This window comes from Sus scrofa, chromosome 4 (genome assembly GCF_000003025.6).
Source record: "Sus scrofa isolate TJ Tabasco breed Duroc chromosome 4, Sscrofa11.1, whole genome shotgun sequence".
Classification (NCBI taxonomy): domain Eukaryota; kingdom Metazoa; phylum Chordata; class Mammalia; order Artiodactyla; family Suidae; genus Sus; species Sus scrofa.
Genome location: NC_010446.5, coordinates 130,103,943 through 130,126,691, shown reverse-complemented (window position 1 = coordinate 130,126,691; position 22,749 = coordinate 130,103,943). Strand labels below are relative to the sequence as shown.

The 22,749-nt window shown below is 42.5% G+C and overlaps 1 protein-coding gene across 1 annotated transcript in view; it reads right to left on the bottom strand.

Annotated features, from left to right (window-relative positions):
- The window catches only part of COL24A1 (collagen type XXIV alpha 1 chain), a 331,418-nt gene that overhangs the window by 116,486 nt on the left and 192,183 nt on the right, over positions 1-22,749 (bottom strand). Inside the window, 4 exon segments of the mRNA XM_021090341.1 lie at positions 11,865-11,918; positions 19,845-19,889; positions 20,006-20,050; positions 20,307-20,360. Of these exon segments, the coding sequence (XP_020946000.1) occupies positions 11,865-11,918; positions 19,845-19,889; positions 20,006-20,050; positions 20,307-20,360 (198 nt within the window).

The window sequence follows — 22,749 nt, the reverse complement described above, 5'->3', positions numbered from 1 at the left end:
CTGTGAGTTGTTACAGACGTTCATTTTTAAACAGTTGGAAAGTATGGAAAGTACCAAAAAACCCCACCCGCCCCAGATTAAGTACCTCCTACCATACGGCGATACCACTGTAAACGTGCCTGCAGGTTCCTCTTAGCTCTGTGGGAGCACACTCATAAATAACTTTACATCCGCTTTATGTTGAAGAGTCTCTTCTAAATGTAAGTATTTCGCTATGGGACTGTGAGTATTTCACAGCCCAACTGCTCAAGAGCTGCATAAGCTCGTGTTCCATCCAACACTCACAGTATCAGCACTCGACCGTTTCCTTAATGCTCGACGGTTACGTCGTTTTTTATTCTTTACAGTAAAATCACTTTACAGGATTTATTGTACGTATGTTAGACCTGCAAGTGAATATTAAGGTCTGTGCGTGAAATGAAATTGCCAAACAGCTGAGATAAATGTCTGAATGACAGAATTATAAGGGGGGTGCAGGTGTCACATACGTTGTTCATACCCAACAGCACAGCCATTAAAGGATTAAGGGGTCACCAGCGTATTTCAGTTACGGCTTTTGAACACGATGCGTAATATTCGAAAATGCAGAGATTACCCTCAGATTTACCCTGTTATAAATACACTGAAAGAAACGTCTTTGTGCAGAAGTCTCGTGTGTTTTCTGCGACCCAGCCCTGGAACACAGTCTGAAACGCATTATTTGGTCATAAAGTCAGGTCAATTTCCAAAAAGGCTGTAATAGTTAAACATTCCACAAGCAATGTATAAAATCAGAACCTATTTCATTGAATTCATGCCAGCACAGGCTATTTTTTAAATTCTTCATTAATTTGATGGATGATCTGATGTCTTAAAATGTGTCACGTTTGACTACTCAAACGTGAGGCTCTCGTTCATCTGCTGTCTGTAATATTCTACATGTTGCTTGATCAAGTGCTTTGCCCGTGGATTTTGGGAGTCATTTTTTAAAAACAGTCGAGTTCTTCACGTATTACAGACATGAACTTTTTCTGTCCTATTTTACTGTTAAGATCCATCCAGTCTGTGGCTTGTAATTTTATTTTTAAAATATAATATTAAAGATAACTTTTGCTCCATTAATATGATTACTGTAGAGTATCTGGAAATACATAAAAGTAACAATGGCCCCAAAAAACCATGTAACCCATTTAATATTCAGTGTACCTCTTTACATTTTTCAGCATTAAAAAAAATGGGACAGAGAAGTTTAAAATTTGTATGAAGTTATGTCTGTCAGGCTTTTATGACTTTTCCCATCATGCTTAAGTTTAAAACATTTACTCCCATTCGTCATGGTTCCGTCTACTCTTTTATTACTCTGGTTTTAAAATGTTTATCTGAACAGATATGCTATGAATACTGAGGTATGTAACGAATATTCGTTGTTTTCAGGTACAGCGCGAGGAAAACAAACCCTTTTAACCAAACGGCAGCACTTCCCACCTCTCCCTTCGTGCTGTCGTGAATGCACCTGACTAGAGGTTCCTCGAAGATACCGGGCTGCTTGTCAGTTCCGTGCCTTCCTGGTTCCTGGTGCTGCCCCGATCGGAGGAGTGTTAGCCTGCCCTCTTCACCTGGCTACTCTGACTCAGCCGAGGTGCAGACTCAGTGTCGCTTCCTCGATGAAGTCTTCTGGGAAACCCAGGTTGGGCTGAGTCTATCTCCTTTGTGCTTACTGAGGACCGTGAACTAGTCTCCATTCCAGCTTTATCCTAATATGTTGAAGTGATTTGTTACCGTATTGCCTGTACCTCTCCCAACTGTATGTGCTTCATGGCTTAATAACAAGCCCTTCAGCATCCGGCGAGTCCTTAATATGTGGTGAGCACTTGACAGATAGCTGTTGGACGGATGTGAAAGGGTCAGCCAATTGTTCCCGCATCATTTAAAATTCGTGTCTTCCCTGCTGATGCGTAATACTGTCCCCAGCAATATTAAATTATTTTATATACTTGGTTATGGAAAAGCTATCTTTTTTGTTCAACATATCCGTATGTCTAGACTTGGATCAATGGCACAGGATATAATTATTCTATATTATTTCTCTGAAAATCAAGCAGCACTAGTCCTTCTCTTCTTAAAATGGTAAGGTATTTCGCCTGCTCATTTTTATAAGTCATCCTTGCAAAAATTAAATCCCATACCCAATTTATAAGGGGAATTTTGAATGGGATTAGATTAAATCTAATACATTAATCTAAAAAACCAGTCTTCTGTTTAGATAATAATTTGCCTTTCTACTTGTCAGTTTCTATGTCTGACATAGACATTTTTGAAATTTTCTTCACGTGTCTCATCTAATTTTCATTAATGTTATTCTGAATTATTTATTTGGTTTTATTTCTATTTTGAGTAAGATCTTTCTCCTGTTATATTTTTTGTTATTACTTACATAGAGGGAAACGGACTTTTTAAAAAAAACTTTATTATATAGCTTGCCGTTAAATTTCATTCAGCAGTTGAAAAAACAGAATTAAGTCTTTGGTTTTATTTTTTTTTCTCTAAATAACAATGCTTTTATTTCCTTATGTGATCATTTGTGTCATATCCCACTATACTAGCTAACACTCCTAAAATAATGTTAGAGAATCCAGGGCCAGTTGGTGATCTGATCTTGTGGTTCCCACGCTAGTATCAGTGTTTCAGCGTTTCCCAGTAGGCTGAATGCGGACACACGCAGACACAGCTCCGTATTACAGAAGTATGCTGGCCTTACTGTAATAATTTAGTTATATTTCAGTTAACAGACTTTATTTCTTACAGAAGTTTTAGATTGACCGAAAAACTGAACAAGTACAGAGACTTTCCCCACACTCCCCGTTTGCCCCGTATTAACATCCTGCACAGGTGTGGTACAGTTTCACAGCTGATGAACCGGTACCCACCCTTGACTGCTAACTAAAGCCCATCGTTTACCCAGGGCTCCCTCTGTGCTACACAGTCCTGGGTTCTGAGAAATACATAAGATCCTGTATTTACTTTTACCTATCACACAAAATACTTTCACTGCCCTAAAACGCTCCGGTCCTTCACTGATTCATCCCTTGTCCCCGTTCCCCAGCCCCTGGCAACGCTGCTCTTCTTCGCTCTCTCTGTAGTTCCGTCTTTTCCCAATGTCATGGAGTTGGAGTCAGTGGTATGTAGACATTTCAGATCGGCTTCTTCTCACTTAGTAGGAGGTGTTTAAAGGCTCCTCTGTGTCTTTTTGTGGCCTAATAGCGCCTTCATCTCTATTGCTGAATAATATTCCACCGTATGGATGAGCCAGTTTGTGGATCCACTTACCTTTTGAAAGACATTATTGCTTGCTTCTGATTTTTAGCAGCTACGAATAAAGCGGCTATCAGCATTCACACGTAGGTTCTGCACGGACATACTGTTCACACTCACTTCAGCAGACAGCAAGGGGCATGATGCTGCATCATGTGCCAAGAGTATGTTTAGCTTTGGGAGAACCTGCCCACGTGGGGTCTAAAATTGCTTTCCACCAGCAATGAATGAGAACTTCCATCCCTCCACACCTTTATTACCCTTTGGTACTGTTGGTGTTTCGGATTTTAGCCACTCTTACGGGTGTGCCATGGACTGTCATTTGTTTTACTTTGCAATTCTCTAATGACATATGATGTTGAGCACATCTTAATATGTTTCCTTGCTCTCTGTATGTCTTCAACAGCGTGGTGTTTGTGCAAATCTTTCAGCCATTTTTAAACTGGACTGTTTGTTTCTTATTGTTAATTTTAAGAGTTCTTCTATATTTTGTACACAAGTCCTTCAGCAGACATGCATTTTGCTAATATTTTCTCCCCACGTTTTTGATAATATTTTCTCACATTCTCTGAACATGTCACAGAGTTGAAGTTTTTTTTAAAATTTTAATGAAGTCCAACCTACCAAAATTTTCATTCACGGATCATGCTTTTGTTGCTGTATCTAAAAACTCACTGCCAAATCCAGTCATTAAAATTTCTCCTCTGTTATCTTCTAGGAATTTCAGTTACGCATTTACGTTTAGATAGAAGATTTACTTTGCGTTAATTTTTGTTAAAAATGTAAAAGTTTTGTCTAAATCCATTTTTTTTTTTTTTTTTGGCCAGCTGTTCTAGCATTTGTTAAAGAGACGATCCACTGAACTGCCTTTGCGCCTTTGTCAAAGATCAGTTGACTATACTGTGGAGTTCTACTTCGGAGCTTCCCTGTGTGTCTATTCTTAGGTCAATACTACGTCTTGATTGCTGCTGCTTCATCAGACATCTTCAGTCTGGTAGGGCAGTCCTCTGACTTCATTCTTCAATATCTGCCTGGCTAGTCTTGTTTTCTTGCTTTTCCACATGAACTTGGTATCTGTTGTCAACATACAAAGTAACTCGCTAGGATTTTGACTGGAATTGCATTAAATCTGTAAATCAAGTTGTGAGGAACTGACATCCTAAAAATATTATCTTCCTGTCCATAAACATGGAATGTCTCTCCATTTATTTAGGTCGTCTTTGATTAGAGTTTTGCCATTTTCCTCATATAGATCTTATATATATATCTTAGATTTATGCCTCTTTCTTTTTTTTAATGCTAATGTGTTTCTTTTGTTTTGTCACACCCACAGCATGCAGAAATTCCCAGGCCAGGAACTGAATCCATGCCACAACAGTGACAGCACCAGATCCTTAACACACCAGGCCACTAGGGAGCTCCAATGGTACTGTGTTTTAAATATCAGATTCCAATTGCTTATTGTTGGTATATAGGAAAGCAACCGGTTATTGCTGTTGTTTTGTTGTTGCTGCTGTTGTTGTGAGTTCTTTGAGGTTTTCTTCAAGTTCTTTGAGGTTTCTTTGTCGTCTGCAAACAAAGACAATTTTATAGCTTTTTTCCCAGTCGTTTCTTTTTCTTGTCCTATGGCATTAGTTAGGACTTTCAGCCAACGCTGAAGGAGTTTTAAAGAGAAGGGACATCTTTGTTTCTCTCTTCTTAGGGGGAAGCCACTTAGCTTTTCACCATTAAGTATTATGTTAGTGCTAAGGTTTTAAAAATACATTCTTCATGAAGCTGAGGAAGTTCTCTTTTATTCCTAGTTTGATGAGAGTTTGCTTATTGATCATGGATGGATATTGGATTTGGTCAAACTATTTTCTGCATCTACTTTACATAGTTTCTTTTTCAGTCTGTTGAGGTAATGGATTACATTCATTGATTTTTGAAAGTTGGACCAGCCTCACATACCTGGGGTAAATATTAGTTGGTTATGACATTCAATTATTTGTACATATTAGTGGATTCAATTTGTTAGTATTTTTTGAAGATACTGGAATACATGTTCATGAAGATACTGGCCTGCAGTTTTCTTGTAATAGCTTTGTCTGGTTTTGGTGTTGGGTAACACTGGCCTCACAGAATGAGTTAGGAAGTGTTTCTTCTATTTTCTGGAATAGACTAGAAAATGGGTATCACTTTGTTCCTTAACTCTTTCATAGAATTCACCACTAAGACCATCTGGGCCCAGTGCTTTCTGTTTCAGAGGGTTATTAATTATTAACTCAATCTCTTTCATCAATATAGGTCTAGTAGGATTATAAATTTTTCCTTGTGTGAGTTGTAGTAGATCATGTCTTTCAAGAAACCAGTCCACTTCATTTAGGTTATCACATTTGTGAGCACAGAGTTATTCACAGTATTCTTTTATTACTTTTTAATGTCCATGGGATTAGTAGCGAAAGCTCCCTCTTTCATTCATAATACCAGTTAATTTGTGTCTTCTCTTTTTTTTCTTGGTGAGCCTGGTTAGGGTTTGACCAATTTTATTCATCTTCTCAAAGAGTAAGTTTTTTGTTTCATTGATTTTTCTCTATTGTTTTTGCATTTTTAATTTAAATGACTTATGCTAATTTTTATCATTTATTTCTTTCTTCTCATTTTGTTTTTGGTTTTCTCTTCTTTTTCTGGTTTCCTAAGGTGGGAGCTTAGACTATTGATTTTAGAGCTTTCTTCTTTTCTGGTATATATGCATTCAATACTATAAATTTCCTTCTAAGCACTGCTTTCACTGGATCCCACAAAGTTTGATAAGCTGTATTTCCATTTTCGTTTAGTTCAAAATATTCTTAAAATTTCTCTTGAGACTCCCTCTTTGATCCAGTGTTATTCAGAACTATGTTGCTTAATCTCTAAATATTTTGAGATTTTCCAGTTATGTTTCTCTTACAGATTTCTAGTTTAATTTCTTTATGGACTGAGAGCATATTTTGTACGATAGCTCTTGCTTGAAGTTTGTTAAAGCGTGTTTTATGACCCAGAACGTAGTTTTTCTTGGGAATATTCCAGGCGAGCTTGAGAAGAATGAATATTCTGTTGTCACTGGATTAAGGAGTCTATAAATGTCAATTAGATCCAGCTTCCTGACGGTGATGTTCAGTTCATGTATAATCTTACTGATTATGTGCTTTCTAGATCTCTCGTTACTGACGGATGAGTGCTGAAGTCTCCAGCTGAAATAGCAAACTCGTCTCCTCGTCCTTGGAGTTCTGTCAGTTTTTGTCCCACTTACTTTGATGCTCTGTTGTTCGGTGCATATATTAAGCATTATTATGTCTTCTTGGAGAATTGATACTTTTTTTTTTTTGAAAGTTTAGAATTAAGTTTTACTTAACGTGAAATTAGGAGTTAAGCCTGGGAGACAGTTACTCAGCCTGAGAAACAGCTCAGAGGTGGTGAGGGAGGAACTAGAATATATAGGAGTTTTTGCAAAAAAAGGGGGGGGGCAGCAAGCAGGAACAAGAGTCCTGGGCTCACATAAATCATTCCTTTGATGTGCCTATCCACTATCTGGGCCAGTGTCCTGAGTCTTCATGGCTTGCAGGGCTCAGTGGCTCTCACCCCGTGAGGTGAGCGCGTTTTCAGATGACCATGACAGTCTTCATCCTTAACTACGGAAGGGCTGAAATTCCTCCCCAGGAGGAAAAGGGGGATATCCGGATGTGATAAAGGTGAGGGAGTGCATGCAGCACACAGGCATTTTACAGAAGTTGCTGCTGGTCTCCTGAAAGTTTCTTCAGTCACAAGGAGCAGCAGCATCACGAAGGATTTTAGTGCTTTTCTAGACACGAGGAGATGCGAGAACCAGACACACAGACTCTTCTCCTGATGAGAGCTGACAACCTGAAGGCTGTCCTAGTTCCCCAGGGCACAGGGGCCTCACGCCTGGTCTTCACCCTGAGCTCCACGTGGGGCTGCGGGGCTGCCGCTGCAGTGGCTCAGGGTTTACTCCGTGCAGAGGCTGCTGGCAAGTGCCAGACTTCAGTTCACAGGACTCCTCCGTGGCCACAAACTGGACCACAGTTTTGGGAGACACTTCATGACCATTTTGTCCCGCAGCGCTAGGAATGCTCACTCCCAGGTCTGGCAAATGTTTCACTGGTAGGCCACTCAGTGCGCATTTACTGGACTAGGCCTTATGAACAGCAGCTAAAAGTCTCTGGACCGCCTGTTTTACCAGTCCCTTATGGTCCAGGAAAATATTCCCTCTTGTTGCATCTTTCCATATCTAGAGTTACTCTATTACAATCACTAATCTGGTAAAGATAGGTAACTGTTCAAATTTCCTAGTCATCATTATTTTGTGGGAGGCTCAGTTACACATTTAATAATGCAAGAAACAATAACCTCATAAAACAGGCAAAATGCAAAGAATACAGCTAATAACATTGGGTTATAAGAAAATATTTAAGCCAAGTGCATCTCACACCAAACCAGTTTCTGAAAATGTCATCAAGACTAGGAAGTGGGCCACGTAAAGCAGCATATAGACCTCAGAATTCAGTATCCTAGTAGTCTGGTTACTGTCATTTAAATCTGCAAGTAAATTTCGTTAAGGCTTTGATATGACTGATACACATTCCAAACCTATCGAAAGTATAAAAAGGCTGGTAAGTTATCATACTAGCTGAATACATATGTCTTGACCCATTGGGCTCATACCAATGGCAGACTGGTTGGGGTCATCTTCAGATCGTTACACGCACATGGCCTTGGGACCAAGAGAATCCTGGAGCACATCTTCCTATCCACCCTGGTGGGAGTCAAGGCCATAAATTAGTACTGAATTCCCTTGGGCAAAACCCAGTGAATCTCCGGTCGTCTGACCCAGTCTGTTCCACACCAGCCGCTGTTTATAAAGGGAATAACATGTAGGCATTGTTCAAAAAGTGCCCAGCCGAATTTCCTGTTAGGAGGCTAGGCTGATCACTTTTAGTATGATTTAATTTTTCCCAACAAAGGGGAGTCTTTAAATTTAAATAGCCATAGCCTGATGTTAACTATACAAATCCATCCCATCATTGTGGGAGGTTCCCTTCTAATAAGCAGGAGAGAATCGATACCTTTATCACTATGTAATATCCCTCTTTATCCCTGATAATTATCCTTGATCTGAAGTTGATGTTGTCTGAAATATAACGATTCCAGCTTTTCTTTGGTTAGTGTTAATTGTTCATTCTGTCTATCCTTTTACTTTGAATATATCCATGGGTTTTTGTGTGCATGCGTGTGTGTGCGTGCGTGTGCGTGTGTGTGCGCGCGCGTGCGTGCGTGTGTGTGTGTGTGTGTGTGTGGTTTTGTTTGTTTGTTTTTAGGGCTACACCTGCAGCATATGGAAGTTCCCAGGCTAAGGGCTGAATCGAGCTGTAGCTGCCAGGCTATACCACAGCGCATGGCCACCCTGGATCCCCGACCCACTGAGTGAGGCCAGGGATCAAACCCTCATCCTCATGGATACAAGTTGGATTTGTTTCTGCTGTGGCCTAATGGGAACTCCCTGATATCCCTGTCTTTACATTGACAATGGGCTCCGTGAAGACAACACACAGTTAGGCCTTGCTTTTCTTTCTCCTCCGCCTCCGTTTCTCAACAGCACACCGAGAATATCGACATCTAAGTGCTTACTGACGAAGCTGGATTCATGCCTAGTGCATTTACTAGTTTTCTATTTGTTACCTGTCTTTCTTCCTCTCTTTATCTTTTTTTACCCCATTCTTTCTAAAATTAAGACTTTCACTTGATTCTGTTTTCTGTCTAATTTTAGCATATTAACTACACTTCCGGGGTGGTCTAGATTTACCATGAAGATTTTAACATCGGCTCTGGTTAGGGATGAACTCCTAAGTGATGTTATCTGGTTTTCCTCTCGCCTCTTTTCATCTTCTCTGCAGTTTCATCCTCTTCTACCAACATTTATTACGTGTGGAATTGCTTCAAAGTGCAGCCTTAGATTCCTTTTTTTCCCTTCATTCCTATACTCTTTCCCTAGACCAATGATTCTGATATTTTAAATTTCAGGATATAATTCCGCTTTGAGCTCCACATCTAAATGCAATCTTCACCTTTCTCACAGGCACCTCAAATTTAACATAGCTAAACTGACTTATAATCTTCCATTCTCAAAGTTAAACTTCTGTTGGTATTCTCAGCTCCAGTGAGTGATATAATTATCTCATTAGTTCTTCAAGCCACAACCTTAGGAATCATACCTCACACAGCATATCTATCTCCTATTCATTTCATCGCCTTTTAAATATTTTATATCTATTCTTTTCTCTGCTAACCAAAGCCATTCTACTCTTTTTATCTGGATTGTTGGAACAGAAAGCTGTTACTGGTCCCTTCCAATTTGGTTAGAGTGACCTTAACGAAACGATAACACAACCATAAATCTAGCCCTACCCCTTCCCATGACATTCCTTGGGTCTTAGGATGAAAATACAAATCCTTGGGAACAGGGCTCAGGAGCTGCCCTCTTCTGTCCCCTGCCTCCCTCCCCTCCTCATCCTGCACTTCCCACCTGACTCTGCCACAGCCACGCTGGTCTCCTTGTAGGTCTTCCAATAAATGTGGAGGCCTTTGCCCAGTTCACGACTTCTCTCTGGAATGGCTTTTCCCCATACACGCTTAAGCATCTACCGTCCTCAGATCATAGTCAAATGCTCCTCCTCTGGAAGTTGCCCTAACTCCAGAGAAGGACAGTTTCTTATATATTCTCTCAGATTTGTCCAGGTAGCTCTCATACTAGGCAGATCAAACACATGAAATAAAGCCCATTATACCCATTATTGATTGATTTATATTTTATTTACCACACCCACTGACCCAATGACTTGAATGCCATTCCCCCCCCCCCTTTTGGCTACCCCTGCAGCATACGGAAGTTCCTGGGCCAGGGATCAAACATGAGTCAGAGCTGCAAACTCTGCAAACTAAGCCATAGCTGCAGCAACACCGGATCCTTAACCCTCTGTGCTGGGCAAGGGACAGAACCGGCGCCCCCACAGGGATAAGCCAGATCATTAATCCACTGCGCCAGAGGGGGCTTCGCTGAACATTAAGACTTAGAGCTGTTAAGCCACCGAGTCATTCAGCACAACAACACATCTTTTCTTGTATAAAGCCTAGGATATTGTCTCTGCTGTGGCCGTAGCTCGGATCATATACTTATCTTGACTTAAATGTCTTCTCTATCAAGATGAGTTTAATTCCATTTCACTTCATCTAATTGTACTGGCTGAATTGAGTACACCTGCAGTTAATGCAGTTTAACAGATATGCATTACGTAGACACAACACGCCAGACACCATTTCAAGAAAGAGGACTGGGAGGATTTAAGAAGCTACAGAATTTTTGGAAGAAAAAGATACTTATATATTTGCATTATTTTTAATCAAATAAATACTAGAATTGGGAGAGCAGGTTAGGAGATACAAAATGGAGAAAACTCAGAAGAACTTAGTTTGATAAAATCAACACCATACTTAGGATTTTATATTTAGAAAAAGTAGAAACAGAGGCCAATCTTTACTTATTGTTTGGCAAGTTTATACCCGAGGTTCACTATGTAAAGGAGGAAATGAACACAGTAGCTCTTTTGTAATTTCTAGGGTTGAACTGGAGCTATAGCTGCCGCCTACGCCTATGCCACAGCCACGCCAGATCTGCCAAATCCAAGTCGCACGTGCAACCTATGCCACAGCTCAGAGCAACACCGGATCCTTAACCCCCTGAGCGAGGCCAATATCAAACCCGCATCTCTTGGACACTAGTCGGATTCATTTCTGCTGGGCTAAATATCTCCCAGTTAGCTCTCTGATTGTTTGAATTTTCCACTTCCTACTGGCTAAGTGAATTATGCAAAGGCCGCCTATCAACTTTGGTGTCAGCTGACCAGATCGACTCAGTAGTGTGTAAACCCCAGAAGCATGTTACTGCACAGCACATCTGACACCGTCAGCCAGAAGAGTGGCTGCACAGGCAACAAAGACTGTATTGTGAGAAGGAAGGTGTGGCAAGGAATTTCATTTTCACAATTCGTTTTCCATGGAAATTCTGTAACGGAGTCACATTTAGGAAACTGACGTAAGTTCTTGTATTACTGACCTAACAGCATTTCTGTCAAGTTTCTACATTTTGGTCTATTGGATATAGAGTTTGGCTTCTCTATATGATCTCTTTTATAGAGTTGCCCTTATGTATGTGGTTGTGGGGTGGGGGGCAGTGTAATAGTATATGAATTCTAAGATTCAATGAAACAGAATTATCTCTTCGAAAACAGAAATGTGTGAAGAAAGTAGAAATGCGTGAAGTCTAAGAGTTCTAGACAAACAGGACCAAATGCGACTTTATGAAACCAGGAAGGCAACAAAAATTATATTCACAGCAAAATATTCATTCTTACAATTAGGCACCCATGATAAACACTGCTTTCAAAAACACACCAGCCACAGCACAACAGAGCAATAGTAACAGAAAGGAAAACATACGTTATGAGAAAAACACAACTGGACACATATGAAGAAAAACTTACCGGTTCTCCTGCAGGTCCCCTGTCTCCGGGACTCCCGGGGGGTCCAGGCAAACCCTGGAGAAACAAGGGTGAAGCCGGAAGGAAAAGTGATGCTTGACCATGTTTCAGTCAGCTTCCCTACCTCAGCTCTTCTTCAGAGCCTCCCATCTAATTTTCTGCCTACTTCTGTTCTTCGTTTTTCCTTTTGTGGTAAACTATGCGGATTCAGCACACACAGTGCACCACCGTGACAGTATTTACGTGTGCAGCACTGTGTCACTGTGGACATTCATGCTGCGGTGCTATCATCACTACCATCTATTTTCAGAACCTTCTGTTTTCCCAAACTGAAGCTCTGTGCCCATTAAAAATCTCTTAGCCCCACCTCGTTCCTCTGACAACCACGCTCCTACTTTCTGTCTCTACGAATTTGACGACGTCAAGTACCGTGTATAAACAGAACCATACAGTATCTGTCCTTTTGTGTCTGGCTTTTTTACTTCATGTAACACAGCGTCTTCAAGAGTCATCCATGTTGCAACATGTGTCAAGACTTCCTTCCTTCTCACGGGGGAGTAATACCCCGTTCTATGTGGAGTCCACATTTTGTTTAGTCCATCCATGGACACGTGGGGTTTTCTACCTTTTGGCTGTTGTGACTAATGCTCCTTTCCGCACTGCCGTACAAGTATCTGTACCTCTGCCTTCTGTTCTTTGGGGTACATACCTAGGAGCGGACTGGATGGACTACATGGTAATTCTGGGTGTCACTGTTTGAAGACCTGGGCATACTGTTTTCCCAGCAGCCCCACGGTTTTGCATTCCTACCAGCACACGTAGGATTCCTATCCTCCACCATCCTTGCCAACACTGGTTATTTTCTACGTCTGTATGGGGTGTGTGTGTGTGTGTGTGTGTTTCATAAAAGTCATTCTGGGTAGGAATTGATAGCTCAGTGTGGTCTTGATTTGCATTTCCCTAACGATCAGTAATACTGAGCATCTTTTCACGTATTTATTGGCCATTTGTATATCGTCTTTAGGGGAATGCTTACTCGAGTCCTTTTGCTCATTTTTGCATTGGGTTGTTTATTATTTTGTTGTTGAATTGTAGGAGTTCTTTATATCTACCTATATTCTCTATATTTAATCGCCACTCCCATAGAGTGACCAATATTTATCAACCAGAATTATTCTAAATTTTGATTCTTCATACTTTTCATATCAGTATTGGAAAGTTTTTCTAAATATCCTTGTGGTGTACGAGTAAGTATGACTTATGCCCTTATAACCGGCAAGACACAAGGGAGGGTCCCGAAACCCGATGCCAGAAACGAGCGTGCTGGTCCTCGCCAAGGTCTTTTACCCCCCCTTGCTCACACCGTGCCACCTGCAGCACCATGAAACTGAGTCTGAGGTCTGCGGACGTATTTCAAAATGATGCGTAAAACACGAGATCAAATTCCAGGTCCTCTCTGATCCTCCCAAAGATGGACTGAGCACGCACTGTGTCCCAGACACCAGGCGACCACTCCCGATAAATAAAATACTGCCCTTGCGGGTTTGCAATTGCCTCTTCTACATGGCTGACCTTGGGGAGTCTGGCAATTTTACAGTGGGTGACAATTATCATATTTTATCATAAAATTAAAATCTAAGACAAATATGGTATTAAATTGAAAACAAAGGCATTCAAAATTCCTAGCAACATACAGTCTTCTGAGTTATAAGAATCAATGCTCTGTTTAAATTACATATGATTCTCTGCTCAGAGAAAGGGAAAGAAATATGTAAACTATTATGAACCCCCACCTGACTTCCAACAAGGCTGACTCCAATCCACGCTCTTCCCCTGTACTAAGCTGCCTTCTACGGATTCCCGAGAGAAAGCCCAGCGTCCGGGCCTTTCAGTTTCCAATGAACATCTCCAGTACGTCTGCAACCCGCTTTGTGAAATAAGCAAAGGCAGCACAAGCACGTGATCTCTACCGCTGCCCGTCCATGCAGGAGCGTGGAGACTGTGTGCATTCTGCTTCGTTGCTTAAAAATGGGAAATAATAGCACTGGTGTATTTTCAGGTCATAAAGATTTGCAGTATTTTCCAATAGCTCCTATCAAACCAATCTATATACAGAACCTATAAACCCAAGACAAAATATTAAAAGACTTGAAAGCACTGGACAAAGACTCAAAAAGGGCAGGAACTAGAGCAGCAGAGCCTACAGGTGAAAGAAAGGAATGGCACTAGGTGGGTTTCTGATTTTTGTATATGGCTTTTATCCAGAGGATAACCACACAGGATGGTTAAAATAAAGTAGGATCTTCAGTCTTCGTGGCATGAGTAATAAGAGGGTAGAATTTAGAATGACCACAGCTGCTCAAACGTGATAGAAGAAAGAGCCAGAGAGGGGGAGCTTCCAATTCCAAGTGTACACTCTGCTTGTGTCTCTAGCTGACATCTGAGGCACACACAGGCGTGGGGGACCCAAGGGGCCTGCACAAGGCTAAGGAACTGAACGGAGATCTCAGCAGCCACCTACCCACCACAGAGGAGAGAAAACCTGGAGCTTGACTTGCCCGGTTAACTGCCTGTTAATTTTTTTTTAAAAGCAATATTCTTCAAAGAAATATAACAGACTTTAGAGTCTCTACAATGAATCATTCAAAATATTCAAGACATTACTCAAAATTACTAGACTGGAAAAACTTCCCATCTTTATAAGAAGAGGCAATTAATGGAGCAAATTCAGGATTATACAGATGTTAGAGTTATCAGACAACGATTTTAAAGTAGCCAATGTAAATATGCTCAGTAATGTAAATAAAAATATACTCATGATGAATAAACAAATAGGAAATCTCAAAAGAGAAAGAGCATTTGTAAAAGGAAACAAAGAAAATTTACCAAACTTTATCCAAATAAAAATTATATATCCAAATAAAAATTAAAAATACACTATCACAAATACAATTTTATCAAAAGGGCTTAACAAGTTAATGAAGGCAGATTCAGATTATCCAAAAAAACAAAAATGAAAAACAGGAAAAAGAAAGACTGAAATAGGAATGAATACGCCCCAGGGACCTAAGGTAATCAAAATGACTAACATATATTTCCTTAGAATATAAGAAGGAAAAGAGCGGGGAAATATATGGAATAAACTATTCGAAAAACAGAACACTGAAAAGTTTCCAAGTTTAGTGAAAACACAAATTACACACACACACACACACACACACACACACACACAGCTCAGCGAACCTCGATCTGGATAAATGCACAGGAAATCATGTAAGCACATCGCAGCCAAACTGCTAAAAGCCAAAGACAAACAGAGAATTTTGAAAGTAGCCAGAGAAAAATGACACTTCTCTGAAGGGGATAATGATGAAGTTAAGTGTGGCCCTCTCATCAGAGACAAGGCAGGGCGAAAAAAATGCTATGTCACCTTTTCAGGGCTGGATGGAAACAAACAGAAAAAGAAAACTCTGCTGATCCAGAATTTTATAGCTGGCGAAAATATTGTATGTATGTATACACATACATATAAGACTGAATCACTTTGCCGCATACCTGGAACACTGCAAGTCAGCTACACCTCAATAAAAAACGAGTGAACCAATAAAAAACGTACACACTACAGTGAAAGGAAAAGATCCACACCATCTTAGCAAGTTAAAGAAAGAGAATGGAGGTGGTGTGAAGAAAAACAGAGAGTTCATCATTAGGAGAGTCTGACTGCGAAACCTAAAGGAGGGTCTACAGGCTTCAGGGAAATGAGATCACTTAGAAATGCACATTTATAGAAAGGAATGAAGACTATCAGAAGGAGTAAATACATGGATAAATTTTAGAAACACTGCTTTCCTCCTAAATATCTCTAAAACATGTATTTCATTAATACCGAAGCAAAAATATTTGATTTATAATAAAGCAGAATTTTAACTCTGCAATGTGATGTTTATAGCACACACAAATGTAATAGATAAAACAAATAGAGCACATCAGACAGGTGCTGGTAAACAGGTGTTTATGGCTACAATGAACACTTAGCACTACTCTGTGAGCCTTAACAGGCAGTGCAAGTCAGGACGCATATACCGTAACCTACACTGGAGGCTGGCAGGCCACAGTCTGAGGGCCAAATGTGCACCATCGCCTGAGTTTGCATGCTCATTCCTTTACGTGCTGCCCCTGGTTGCCTGCAAACTATGACGAAAGAAACGAGCAATGAGGACAGACCACACGGCCCACAGAGCCTGTCACGTTTTGTGGCACTTTACAGAAAAAGTCTGCTGACTTCTGACCAGAATAATCACTTAAAAAGTAAAAATGAGGAGTTCCCGTCGTGGCGCAGTGGTTAACGAATCCGACTAGGAACCATGAGGTTGTGGGTTCGATCCCGGCCTTGCTCAGTGGGTTAACGATCCGGCGTTGCCGTGAGCTGTGGTGTAGGTCGCAGACGCGGCTTGCTCGGATCCCGCGTTGCTGTGGCTCTGGTGTAGGCCGGTGGCTACAGCTCCGATTCGACCCCTAGCCTGGGAACCTCCATATGCCGCAGGAGCAGCCCAAGAAATAGCAAAAAGACAAAAAAAAAAAAGTAAAAATGAGAAGAAGTATAGCTATAAAGCCAATAGCTAAGTTAACATGGAGTTCTCAAAATTATTCAATGCCTAAAGAAGGCACTTAGCACCACCAGAGAGGAGAAACAGTCATAAAATGGTAGACTCAAATGCAACCGTAACAGCTAAACTTTTTAAAGCCTAATAGAGTACATTAAACTACAAAATATTCTTTCATTAGAAAAAGAAAAACCACATCCAGAGCAAGTCAATGATTTCAAGTAACTAAGTGGAAAAAACCATATCAACAGAAGCAGAGGAGTCAGTTGTTGCAAATGGTTCCAATGTATATGCTCTGGGTAGGAAAATGCTTGACATTCCCAGTAGACACTCTATCAATGACAGCTCTCAAAATATAATTGTTACTACAGAGTCTGAGGCACTGTCTTCCTGTTGAAGAAAGTTTGTCCATTGAAGGTATTTCCCTTCCTCACAAACATGAAACAGGTGTTCAGGAGAAAAAATAAAACAAGTGCAACCGCATCAGTAACTACAGCAGGTGGAAAGGAGCAAACACTGACTCCAAGGCAGAGGAATAAAGCAAGCTCCAGCTTTGAGACACTCACTTTAGACATCAGGACACAAACAGGTGGAAAACGAACGAATGTTTACCATGAAAACAGCTGGAAAGACGTATATACGTCATGTAAAGTAGATTTCACAACCAACAGTCTTAGCAGGAATATCAAGTATTACCAAAGACAACAGAGCACATTTTGCTGATAAAAGGTCAGGTTATTGGGAAGACAGACTAATCATAACGTGAATACTCTAAAAATAGTTTTAAAATACATTAAGCAAACTTTCATAGAATTAAAGAACGACAGAGAAATGCAAAATCATAGTTGGAGATTTAGCATCCCATCTCATCAACGGAAAGAATATTTACCTAACAATTAGTAAGGCAGGAACTGTTACAGTGCTTATACGACTTAGAGAACTGAAAACAGCTGCCCAGGCTTCATCACCTTAGGAACACAATGCGTCATGTCCGTCGTCTTTATTTCTTAACAGAGTAGAGCTGACTGACAGTGTGGAGGCACCTTCCGCCTCCCACTCGATCTAGGTGTGGATGGAAGGCAACAGCGCTGCACCAGAGGCAGACATTTGTCCTGTTTCCCTGGACCAGCAGAGGATTATAAGCTACCATTTTCCACTTCACACACAGCTTTAGAATGACGACAATTTTGAGATGTCTCTGTTTCACAGATGAGGAAGACAAGATCCAGGTTCACCAAGACCACACAGCGGCTGCAGCACACACCGGAACAGAGGTCAATCTGCCCTCCAGTCAGTCTTCCTAGTTTACAGCCCTGCCTGCTGTTGACAGCGCATCAACGACTAGAGATACTGAGATTACTGCGCTGGGTCCAACAAATATTTGGGGCCATCTGGATTTCTTGTACTGACTGATCACAGCTTCCCTAAGATCTCCAAAGCTGTTTCAATTCCATCAAGACCAAGGTGACAACATATGCAAAAAGCCAAGTGAACCTCCCGACAACTAGCATTAATTCATGGTTTACTGTCATCCACTAGGTAACCTCACATTTCCGCAGTCTGTGAAACTGGTTGGTCATTAGCTGCGGTTATATAATGGTTCTAGGAACTTATCTGATGGAGGAAATCAAACAAGTTTTACATTTATCCAGGCATATCTGCGGGGCTGGAAATAAAGGTAAAATTCTAAGGACTGTCAACAATGTACAAATGAATAATTTTATATCTCTTGGCCTCACTTTTCTAAAACAGGAGGAATGTACTTGATGAATTTCACATTTCTCCACTCATTGCAACATATCAGTTTTGTATACAAGGCAGGAAAGGGGAAAGAGTCTAAGAAACACCACTTACACTGATATATCAGAAACTCAGATGATGGAGATTAATAAAGAATTTTCTTTGTGGGACGATTTTAATAAATAATATAATGTCACACACAAGTTCTTTCTCTAGATACAGTCATTTTTCTCTTCTAGGTCTCTGCTATTTCAGGCTGGACTTTAGCCAAATGTAGTGATGTTATTATGGGATACAACAGGTGGGGGCAGCAGATTTCATGAAGGGACAAGTAAATTCATGACATGAGTGATAATAACTATAGCAGCTAAACTTTTTTTTCTTGGTCTTTTTAGGGCTGCACCCATGGCATATGGAGGTTCCCAGGCCAGGGGTGGAATCAGAGCTGCAACTGCCGGCCTACACCACAGCCACAGAAACACAAGATCCGAACCACGTCTGCCACCTACACCACAGCTCACAGCAATGCCAGATCCTTAACCCACTGAGCAAGGCCAGGGATCAAACCTGCATCCTCATGGATCCTAGTCAGACCTGTTTCCACTGTGACACGAAGGGAACTCCAGCAGCTAAACATTTTTGTCCTAGCCTCTTCTGACTCTTCACTCATAATATGTTTAAATTATGATCTAATTTTATAAATTTAAATTATATGTGTAAATGAGAAATCAAAATGACATTAAAATTATGATTATAAATGAAAGTAATTAGAAACCTATATATTTAATGTGCTCAAAATTATATACATGTATATCTTGCACACATGTGTTTATATTTATCTTTCTTAAAAACGCTTTTCTCGGAGTTCCCCTTGTGGCTCAGTGAAATGAATCTGACCAGTATCCATGGGGACTCAGGTTTGATCCTGGCCTCGCTCAGTGGGTTCAGGATCCCGCGTTGCTGTGGCTGTGGTGTAGGCTGGCAGCTGTAGCTCTGATTAGACCCCTAGCCTGGGAACCTCCAGATGCTGCGGGTGCAGCCCTAAAAAGACAAAAAAAAAAAAAAAAAAAAAAACCACTTTTCTCCCTCTCAGTTAGTAACAGCAACCATAGAACTTGCATCTCAGGGGAAAAAACTATATAATTCTGAGATTTTTTTTTTGATGGTAGGAAAATACTTAGCCTTATAAGATATTAAAACTCTTAGAGCAGTGCCATGGGAAAACACAATCACGCACACATGCGACCACGCACGCAGCTCCTCGCTCCAAGGGCCCAAACGACACTCGAGCTGAGTGAAAATGAAACCGGGCAAGAAGCCTCAGAGTTGTCTGCTAGGTTGGCTCTATTACTGCTCCAAGTGCACACGATGCCACATGGCCTCGAGGCGACACGGACGCCGAGGAAACCCCGTAACGCCGCGGAAGTCACGTCCCGGCCGTCAGCACCGTTTGGACACAGGTGCGGAGAGCCCTCGACGGAGGAGAAGCAACTGCCCCACATCGGACACCGGCCCGACGACCCGACGAGGAGAAGAGCTTGTGTTCCCTTGGCCTCACACACTGAGGACTGAGCAGCAGCTGCTCAGTCACTGGAGGGGATCTCATCTGCTGGGGGGGTGAGTGTTTCACATTCCTTACCGGCTTCCCCTGGAGGCCTCTCTCTCCAGGGCGTCCGGTCTGGCCCTGCGAAGAAAGAAAACGCCCTGGTCAAGGAACTCCCTCTGCAAATGCGAACTGCACACCAAGGAGGGCGGAAGGCTTCCCCGCTCCCCGCCGATGGTCGATGTTTTACTACTGACCGTCAGCCCGTGCGGCCCTCTTTTTCCTTGATGGCCTTTTTCACCCTGCAAGAGTCAGCACCCAGCAAGTTAGCAAGAGTGGGAGCTGTGGTCTTTCCGCACTAGCGCACCCCACACACCACAGACGACAACAGGAGCATACAGCTCAGGAAGAAGAAAACTTTCTGTGTGTAGAGGCCGCTTCACGCCTCGACTAAGAGAAAATTTAGAACCATACTTTTCTAAGGAAATAGGTCAGTTTTTAGACGGGTAGGACATTTTATCATTTCACTCCGTAAGAAATGGGAAAATCAGGGTTTACCTTGGCGCCCTGGACACCTTGTTCTCCTGAGAGACCCTCGGGTCCTCTTGGTCCCTGTAGATGGAAAAGTAGCCTCTTGTTAACTGGAAACGTCCCTTTCCCGCTGTTCCGCATCCTTACAAATGGAGACACGGCACAAGGTTTTAGTTGACAAATGCCCTTTACTTGTGTCCCTGCCGTGGACACGGTAAAGAATACGGTTGAGCATATGCACGAACCCATGTGCATGGGAAACTGGAACCAGGGTTTTCCAGAATGAACGCTAAATAGCAATCGGATGGCTACAAACAGCAGGTTCCGTTACTGAGGAGTAACTATAATACAGGTCTGTCATCTGAGTATTTTGTTCACCTTATCACTTATTCTACAGAAATCCAGGAGTTATTTTGAAAACAACTCTAAATTAACTTTAAAGTGGCTGGTGTGTTTGTCTCTTCAGCCTTAAGTTTTACATTTTTGGAATGGCATTCTTTCCATTACTTTATTAGAAAATGAATGCTGACTGCATTGTTCTGCTCTGAGCACCCACTTGACCTTAAAAAAGGCAAGGAGTACAGAAAAGGAGTAGAAAATGCTACTGGGAATACTCAAATCTAAATTTAAACTTATAAGCTAATTTGCTGTTAGTATTAATTCAGTAATTAGCTGTGAGGAATCATTAGTTCTAAAGTCAGAGGCTAACAAAAGGATGGTATGTGTTCCTTGCCGAAATTATAACTGTCTTTGGAAGAACTTAAAGTCGCTTTTAAGGGAGTTAATTCAATTCTACAACCATTGAAGCAGAACTCAGCCCCGCAGGGCTCCTGGGCGCAAATGCCTGTCTGTGTCCCCACTTCTTGTTCTTAGGAAAGGGCCTCATTCAGCCACCACCACCTTCCCTGAGTTCCTAGGGGCGGGTCCAGACGGCTGCTGATCAGGGAAGGGAGGGGATGCAGAGACCAGGGAGGAACAGGCAGGGGCAGCTTAGAGTCCTTCCTTGTCCTTCTCCCGGGCTTAACTGCACCTTAAACCCCATCGCCCATAAGCTGAAGATTAGGCACCCTGGGGACAATGGCCTGTGGGCTACAGATTATTAGCACACGATGTTTTCAGGAACTTTCCTAGCTCGTTCTCATCTCTGATCCATACACCCTCTTCACAAGCACTGCTATTCTCGGCAGTAACCTGGAAGACCCCCAGCGAGACCAGGCCGAGACCCCCGACAGCAGCTGGGATGACGAAGCTCCCCCAAAGGAAGAATGCATGTGTGTCCGATCCTGATTCCTGTCTCAATACCTGTTTTTCTCCTCCTCGCAATTCTTTCTAATGGAGGCCCAGTCTTTAAGGCATTGGCCTGCTGTGGCCCCCTTTGCCTGACAAAGCAATGAAGCTGTTTTTTCTCCTTTACCCAAAACTCTGTCTCTGGGTTTCAGTTCAGCACCAGCAGACGGAGGCCGAATTCCAGCGACACCATTAACTGAACAGCTACTGAAAAGGCACCGCACAGAGTGCTACGTGAGATGAGGCAAATCATACAACTAAGTGTGATGCAGGCAGAGAGAAGTGCTGAGGGCCCAGGGCTTCAAAAGAGGGCGCGAGCGCACATGAGTGTAAAGGGCTAAGATACTGACCGGCAAAGATGGTCTCGAGGAAAGACTGCAGACAGAGGGACGGCACGAGAGAGAGAGAGAGAGAGAGAGAGAGAGAGAGAGAGAGAGGGAGAGGGAGAGGGAGAGGGAGAGGGAGAGGGAGAGGGAGGGAGAGGGAGAGGGAGAGGGAGAGGGAGAGGGAGAGGGAGAGGGAGAGGGAGAGGGAGAGGGAGAGGGAGAGGGAGAGGGGAGAGGGAGAGGGAGAGGGAGAGGGAGAGGAGAGGGAGAGGGAGAGGGAGAGGAGAGGAGAGGGAGAGGGAGAGAGGGCGCCGAGGCGGTCAAGATGACACCCGAGGATGAAAACAGCGGAAGACTGGTTTGTTCAGCCGAGCTATGGATTTTATGTATTTAGTATTTCTGTACTAAGAAATCCCTGTGGAAAGACCGAGACTTAAAGGCGAAGGGCTGGCACTGATGTTGGAATCAGCAAGACGGCGGAGGTACTGGCGGTTCTACCCATCGGAAGGAGCCCGGGGGCCGCACGGTCCCCTGTCCCCGCCTGAGGCCGGCGGGGTTCGGCGTCACAGGATCAGCAAGCTGCTTACTATAAACCACCGGCCTCCGGGGGCCTGCTCCTGACCCTCCTGGGCACGTTGTTCGGGGCTGAAGACTCCTCCCTCCTCCCCGAGGCTCCACGCCGCGCTGGTCACGGCAACGCCGGAGCCGGGGCTCTAGCCCCCGATGCTCAGTCTCCGTGACACGTCCCCAGCCTGCTGCCCCCACCCCGCCGCCAGCCGCCCCGATGCCCTAGAAAAGCTGGCAGCCCCAAACTAAGTCGTGCTGTGCAGAACCCTGAAGGCCAAGTGGAGGAGCAT